This window comes from Acartia tonsa, chromosome 9, assembly GCF_053477335.1.
Source record: "Acartia tonsa isolate MP-2025a chromosome 9, ASM5347733v1, whole genome shotgun sequence".
NCBI lineage: Eukaryota > Metazoa > Arthropoda > Copepoda > Calanoida > Acartiidae > Acartia > Acartia tonsa.
Window position 1 is genome coordinate 30,825,811 of NC_137268.1, and position 8,602 is coordinate 30,834,412.

An 8,602-nucleotide genomic window follows, 5' to 3' on the forward strand; every position below is an offset into this window, starting at 1 on the left:
TTCATGATGATTCCTATACCAGTTAAAAAATGTTGCTATTTAACCTTTTTAACAACAATTTTTTAAGCGATATCTTATTATTGGAATACTGATTCCTATCACTACAAGGTACAATGTTATAAGCGAAGCATCTCTAAAATAAGGTTCTAAAATGTAAGTATGTCCTTCAACAGTTTAAATGTCATTTATTGGTTTCGTAAACATATACATAATTTTATTACAGAAAACGGGATAGGAAAATGAACGATAAGTTATTCAAAATTTTAATGCATGTAAATTTATCTTGGGAAGATTGCTAAAATTGTTGCTTAGGGGGATTAAGAATAAAATATCCCGTTTATATCTACTTAACCTTTAAAATTAGATAATTCTCAAATTCATTTAAAAACCGAACCCCTTAAACCTATAAAATATGACAATTGTAGGATATAGGATTAGTTTTATCTAAACTTTCAAGATATCATATAAAGATGAAATTATCGGTAAGTTTTAATTTATTATCAAATGTAAAATATATATTCTTTAAGCCATTTTAATATAAAAGCTATTTAAGATTAAATGTTTATATCATAATAGTTATTTATCGCATTGTATTATAAGCATTTATAGGAATTGTCTGTAATACGATGCTATACATGATTTTTCAGTATAGCTGAGAACCGGTTCTAATACGGCGGTTATTAATCGGTTTCAAAGCTATACTAAGATAAGTATTTTTACGGATTTTGTAAGACTTAGTTAGGTTAATTAAAGGTTAGAATAGCCCCGCAGGGATATTATCCCGTAGGGATAGGACACTGAAGGGTAAAATCTACTTTTAGTAAAAACGTTTTTAATAGTCAAATTTTCGTTTAGAGTTTCAACACTTGGTTTATTACACTAGTCCCCAAAGTTCTATAATATCATTTTCTCATTCGTTGGCTCGACAACTTTGGGGACTTTTAATGGATTTTGATTGGTTTGTTTATGAGGTTGAGTGTCCAAACCTTTCATCCACTAATTGTAAACTACATAACTGTATTTTAGTGTAATAATGTACATCAATTTATCGACCATTATCTTATCCCTTTTTATCCTTTATTTCAACATTGTTCTATTATTAGATTGTCGTATTTTGTGTGGTAGTAGCGCAGCTATGCTACACACAGGCTCAGTACCAATTTAACGAGGAATACATCCGCAACTACCAGAACAACGCCAGAAACCTGGGCACCTATATTGGAGAGAACCTGGATCTGGAGCAGCTGGAATCGGAACTGGAGGCTGATGCCAGTAGAGGCAGGCTGGATCTACTCAGTTTAGGCTTGCTTGGCGGACTTCTAGGTAGGACTACAAATTGCAACTGTACAAAGTGTCTCAAAAATCAGCCATGTTAAGTCATAAAATGAGGGATTATTCATCTCTTTTTTAGTGGTTTTCTTTTCCACTTCTCCTCTCATTTCCCTTATTTATATGACGTCACATGGCTGAATTTTGATACACTTACAAATTATTTTATCATGATCTTTTGTTTTTACTAATTTTATATCACAAAATCTTTACAAAAAATAGGAGTTACTGTGGTTAAAAAGTAATTGAAGTAACTTACAATTGGCTTTGCTTCTAGAATCAGGGAGCTTATTTTTATATTTTCTCTTCTCCTTCAGTTTTAAATAAGATCTAGTTGTATTTGTAGGGGAAGGACAGAAGATCTATTCGTGGCTTTCTAAGGCCTTCTTTGCACTATAACCTTAAACTTGACATTGAACAATTTCAATTTACTTAAAGTACGGTGTCATAGATATTGAATACATTTTTAACACCTTCACACACACAAACACCCACCTACACACAGACACACATACACAGACACACATACACAATGTAACCTAATGATATGTTGTATTACAGGTAGCAGCATTTCCAAGTCGTCCTGTCAGCGTACCTGTCCCCCCTTGAATGGAGTCTGTAAGTACAAGTTACTCCGGGGGTATTCATGTGTTCCACGCAACCCTACCCCTACCCGTGTCGTACCCCTACGCACATCCAACATCGAAGCCTTGAGATTTTGCCAGCAAAATTGTCCTTTACCTGGAATCTGCAGGAGATCATTGAATGGTTACGTGTGTCAGTAAAAGAACCAGAAGCAGATTATAGTGCGAAATAAAAAATTACGTCCCCTACAAAACAAATGTCCAATGATAGGCCAGTATATATTGTAATTGACCAATGGTAAAATGTATACTGGCCTAACATTGGTGAATTGTATTGATGAAGTCATTTTTTACTAGGCACTATAACACTATCAAAGAACCAGGTGGATGTAATTGTACATACTGACATATTTACATACACTATTCAAAGAGTAGCTTCGCTACTTAATATTCTCAATAGTTATTTATCACATTGCATTAGACAGAATTCAGAGGATAGTAAAATGTACAATTATAAGATTAGTATGACTTAGAACCAGCTCTAATCCAGCGGATATAAACCGGATTCTCAACATAATGAAAAAGTCTTTTTTAGAATAGCACAGGCAAATTTTTAGTAGATAATTAAACAAATATTAATCTGAAGAAGAGAAGAAAAAGTAATGATTTTTAATATTTTACTTTAATTTAGACTGTTTTGTTATATTTTCACATATCTATTTTTCCTCCATAAGTTATAGAGCTTTATTTATTATTAGATTCATAGTATATTTATTTTGATTAAATAATGTATAATTTATCAAATTGTATTAAAACATATCTAAATAAATTATATTAGATACATTTGCATTTTTTAAAAAGAAATTAGAACTTTAAAAGTAGAAAGGATTTTCTGTCTGAAGCTTGAGATTTCAATAACTACAGTCTGATTGAATGCTCTATTTTTGGGAAGCTTCACATTGGTCCCGGTATGGTTTTAGGCTATTTCAATTATAAAATCAATGTTTTCGAATAGTTTTCTGCTATCTTTCTGATTTATGCTCTTATCCTTCGGAGCTAAGGGCGCAGCTACCAGTCCTATTATATAAAGTAGTAAGGATTTTCTGTCTGAAGCTTAATATTTCAATACTGAACTGATTGAATACTCCGTTTTAGGGATGGTTTTAAGCTCTTTTTTTTTAATCTTCCAATACGGAGCCTCTGATTGCTAGGGGCGAAAAAACTAGTTAAATTTATAAAGAGCTTTTACAACTTATTATTATAATTATATTTTTTGTCCCATTTAAAAAGAATATAATATAGCCGTTTACATTTGACACCTTGATAATGATATCGTCTTGGCTGACATGCTTTTGTCAGTACTCGGCAGCCGCTCGTCAGCCCCATGTAGGCCTTAGGGAATTCTTTCTTTTACAATTTCAAAAATCAGCTAGAAGTCTAAACCTGAGACAATTATGACAATCCCTTTTTCAAAAAATATTAAACATCCAAATTTGAGGTTTAGTCGCGGCTGACGCGCATCTGCCGAGCCCTAATTTTTGGAGAAAGACTAAACTACATAACTTTTGTGTCACTTTTGAGGAAGACGATTCCATATGACGTCTTATATAGGGAAAAGAAAAAGGGAAGGGGGTAGAAAATCTATTCAAAAGAGATGGGAGAAAAGGGAATCGTCTTCCTCAAAAGTGACACAAAAGTTATGTAGTTTAGTGTTTCTCTAATTTTTGTAATATCCTATTTCACTTTTAATATATATTCTTTTAAAAAAAATTTGTTAGGGGCTGTAGTACTTCCGGGACCCAACTATAGGGGTTGCTATCACTGCGGGACTCTTAAACCCTTATCTAACCAAACCCTAACTACCATAAGCATCTAAAATGAGCTTGTTTAGGGTCCATATGCGATATTAGCGCGTCCGCCAAAAATCCATATTTCAACTATCATGCTACGGATTTAATTAATTCCAAACTAAAAAATATTTCTACTTGTATTGAAGTGTAATAATTTGAGCTGAATTTTAATTTTAATACTGCTCAACAAAAAAAACCTCCCAATCTCTCTCATATTAGCTTTTCATCCTTCCCCCCTTATAACTTTTCTCCCTCTTTTTCATTTTTTCTTCCCCTCTTTTTTTGTCTCTCTCATTTTTTAAAAGAGCTCTCTATATAAAATTTGTAAAGAACAAAGTAATACTTAAGTTTGTTAAATCCATACATTTTTCAATGAAATAATTGCACTATTCTTTCAAATAATAATTATTGCTTTTTTCCTCTAAATTAGTGTTAACTTTTAATGCTGCCCTAATTCATATTTTTGATATATCTTTATATAAAAGTAACATGATGGTTGTCTATCTGTCTGTGTGTACCGAAGGATCTTGCTGACCGCTTGACTGATATGGTTCCCAAGGAGTAAGAGAGGGTACAATGGATCGAATATTCACTTTTTAGGAGTCTCAGACTTTGGATACTGGCTTAAAGGGAATGTGCAAGAATTTAGCAGGTTCTCTGACTGACTTTGGGTACTAGCGCATCATTGCCGTTAACTCGCTGAGTTAGTTTTGAATATAGCAGACAAGTATCTATAAACTTAATTTCTAGCAGACAGAAAAATTTATAATGAGATGGACTATTTTACTATTTTAATACGTGCAATTTCAGTATGGGTTTTAATCCAGCAGAAATAAATCTGATTCAGAGAAATACTGGATATATTTTAGATCATTTTCCTATGCTTTGATTACAGTTTGTATCCTTCCCTATCTAATTTTATTTTTTTTTCTCTCTCTCTCTCTCTGTCTCTCTCTTTTTAGAGACCTCTCATAATAGCGCTCTTTCTCTATATCTCTGAAAAAGTTCTGCCCCTCTTTTAGTATATACTGCAGTGACACTCTTAAAAATAGAGGCATATTTCATTTTATAAAAACTATGCAGTATGTAAATTTTCTTACCTTTTAAAATTATTTAAGTATTATTCCGTAGTTTCCCTCATATTGTATTAGGACCACAACAAACTTTTTGAATGATTTTTTTTATGTTAGATTAAGTAAAGGTTGGAGCAGCAACTTAGGGCTTGAGATAGAAAGAAGTATTTTCTAAAATTTTTAAAGAAATAAGTTTTTATGAAAGCAACCACTATTTTATAGTTGATTTTAAAAGAAAATATTTAACTTTTTACAAGAAAAAAATTCATATAGTCATCAATTTTTGCCAATTTTCTTGCATTCAAGCAACACTTAGATATCAAATTTAATCATCAGCTTGAGTTTTGTTTTACCTACAGATTTCTTTTATTTAAGATAAAACAAGGATGACAACATTCATAAAAGAAAACTTCTAAAGTCAGAAGGAAGGGCATAGAGTCAATAACTCTTGTAGAGTGTCAGTATTTAATAAATAGAACATTGATTTCTAAGTTTAACTAGATTGTACATATTTTTTTTGCAAATTTGCAGGTCATACCTACAACAAAATTAATTCTGAAAAAATCACGAAACCTCTACGTTTATTAGCTGTCGTTTGGGCCAACTTATAGTACAATTGGCGACCTTTACATCTGCCTCCCAAATATTATCTTACATTTATTTCGCTTGTTGGCTATATCTTATTCTTTGCATAATTGAGTAAGTTCAGGATACAGTAATGGGCATACTTTCAATTTTAGGATTTGATTATAGAGTTGCCTCGCTTATAATGGTGTATCTTGTTGTCCTAGGAATTATCATTGCTTAAATCAGATGAATAGGATAATTATATAACATGAAAAATTACTAAAAGTTAAAAATCAGAATGTTTTAAATGAACATACGGGCTTTCTGGTAACGATTGTAGAGTTGCTATGTTTCATTAATCGTACCTAATTGTTATAGAAATCATCATGCTTAGATTGAAATCGATAGGACAATGCAAGTGTGTCTAAATTAATTAAAAGAGCTAACCGTTACGGAAGGATGTTATGACCCTAATTATAGAAAAGCTTTGCTTTAAAAATTTCTTACAGTATTGTACTCAAAAGTAATCCTTATACAAAGCTTTACAGCGAGTCTAAATATATTAGAGGGGCTTGAACCCTCCCCCAAACCCTCCGGCTATGGTAAAAACTTAGTTCGCCATTCATTCACCATCCAGCGCTCTCATTGGTCCATATTTCGGGACTGTCAACGCTGATTGGTCTAAATTTAGCGGCAAATATGGTGTAAGAGAAAATGCGGGAGTCTTGTGGCGGCAATTGAAGGGCAGATGGTTAGAACACACACACATTTTTCCATTGTACTTCTACTAAACTCAAAATTAATAACAAGTAAAGTTTGGTCTTTGAGTATAATATTGATTACTAACATATATTATATATTTACTAAAAGAGGGGGAGAAGTGCGTTTTTAGCCCTTTATATCCGATTTAAAAATTGAATCAATTGAAACTAGAAACAATTTTCATGCTTAATGCCAACTTTATTGCATTCAATTAAAATGGTCGTGGTAATCATTTTTATAAATGTAACAAGAAGTCTGTCAGTCCGTAGCTTAAGATCGCACTAACCCCATGGCCGATGAGGTTCTCCTTTACAGTTATCTAGGAGATAATCTAATTCATCCGATAATAAAATTGACACAATTTTTTAATTTCAAACAAATTTCATTCACCTAACTCTATAGATATATTCCAATAATGATTTAATGTCAATAATTTGATGTTGATATTAGAAAAGCACACAAGTTAACCCATTTTCTCGTCGCCAAGGGGTTAAGCGGGGATCAATTTCAATTGGGGGGCTAGGTTAATGGCTATAGAGATATCGATTATCAATAAATTAGCTGTGTTTAGTTATTGTCTGAAATACAGGGATAATTATTTGGAGGGATAGTTATCCCAGCTCCCTCACAAAAATAAAACTTTTTTTGAAGCAGATAAACGGAAGAATAAATCCTTAAATAAAAGTAACAGGATGTCTGTAGAAAAGTATCTTGTTAACTTCTGCACAAACTTTCCACAGAAATCGCAACTGAAAAGATATCCCCTCCCCTCTTAATTCTTTTACTTTTTCTTATTAACCTAAAATAGATTAAAGTTTAGGTATCCTCTTTAAAGCTTCTAGAGGCCTCTAGGGGCTTAGCCGCTACTAAAGTGAAAGAAATTATAGACCCTTTTTCAGTCTCTGATTCTCTTATAGAAATGGAACATTTTGGTTTTCATTTCTCAAATGATTACACCTTCCTCAAGAAATATCTTAAATAATAATTTTAAGAATAAATTTTAATTAACTGAAATGATTAGTCCAAATTCATTCAGGAGACTAGGGGCGATGTGTCTAGTAAAAAATTCCTAAAATCTTTTTGTAAATTTTCTCTAATACTTTTTCTCTGGGCTCAGTTAGTTGCAATTATAAACTGTTTTCTATAAATTTTAGTGTAAGAATTGAGATTAGTATTCTTAAAAATAAATAGAGGAATACTATGGAGGATTCTTTATCAGCCGGTTTATGATTAGACATTGTCAGAGTAATTGTCCAGAGAGAGAGAGAGAGGGGACAATGGGCTGTCTCCAAAGTTTTATGATAACGTTATTCGTTGACTTAACAACTTTTGGGTCTTTTAATGAATTTTGATTGGTTGGTATATTAAGTTCAATGTCCAAATGTTTCAACGGCTAATTGTAATCTAAATTAAATTAAATTATCCCTTTAGATCCCTGGTAATTGTCACTGTTTATAATTTAGCGTGGCATTTAACAGAATTATTTAAGTAAAAGTTATAGAGAGTATTTAATATTATTTCTAGCTATTATTATATAGATAATTTCATTAGTTTTGCCACAAAAATATACATTTATAAAAACAGCGAAGCATTTTTGTTCGTCATTTGTATTGGTGTGTGTCTACTTTGTTAATTACTTTTAGATTTTAACTCCGAAATCCTTATATAAAAATAACAGGATATGTGCTGGTCTTTCTGTCTGTAATGAAGGATCTTGCTAACAACTGAACTGATATGGTTCTCTTTTACAGTGTAACTTTTTATAAGCCCTTGGAAGGTTTATAGCTATCTTGGGGAAGGGTACGACAACCTTCCCAAAAGAAATGACCCCTAAAAAATGACCCCCACAATTTTTTTCTTTTAAAACTAAAATTAACATTGGGGAGGTTAACTCCACTTTCCCACATCCAGTGCGTCTAGAGACCAAAAGGGGGCGTAGCAGCTGGATTTTATTAAAAAGTTAAAGATTTAAATACATTGTTAGTATCAGGTTTAAAATTGCCACAATAGAAACAAACTAACAACATGTCATAGTTACAGAGTACTTGCGCTAAAAAATACACAATTATAAACTTTATAATAGTTTTTTGAAATCTAAAATTACATCTAAGACTAGATAGATACATAGCTTTTAATTTCATAATTTTAAATAGTTAATATGTTAACAATTCTAGCAGGAATCACAATAAGGTGTTGATAGGTATACCTAAATATTTTATAAGGATTCCAGCCAGTTTTATAGGAACAATTTTCATAATTAAAATTCAAGATTTTTCTAAAGCAAGAGTTTAACACAATTTTAACTTTAATTAAGAAAACTCACACATTAAAACGATTTTCAGTGATCAAAAAAGCAGTAATCTTAATGTGAGTTTAGTCAAAATTCGTATATCTTAAAAAGAAAAAAGTTTTCTGTCAGTCATAAATATTTTTAAAA

The 8,602-nt window shown here is 31.7% G+C and overlaps 1 protein-coding gene across 1 annotated transcript; it reads left to right on the top strand.

The window, feature by feature from the left end:
- The first annotated feature begins 436 nt into the window (after positions 1–436).
- Positions 437–2,756, top strand: LOC145328758 (uncharacterized). The gene is made up of 3 exons (XM_080172578.1): positions 437–482; positions 1,104–1,323; positions 1,891–2,756. Exons 1-3 carry the CDS (start codon positions 471–473, stop codon positions 2,112–2,114), a joined length of 456 nt encoding a protein of 151 aa, XP_080028704.1. The 5' UTR covers positions 437–470; the 3' UTR covers positions 2,115–2,756.
- Positions 2,757–8,602: the final 5,846 nt, after the last annotated feature.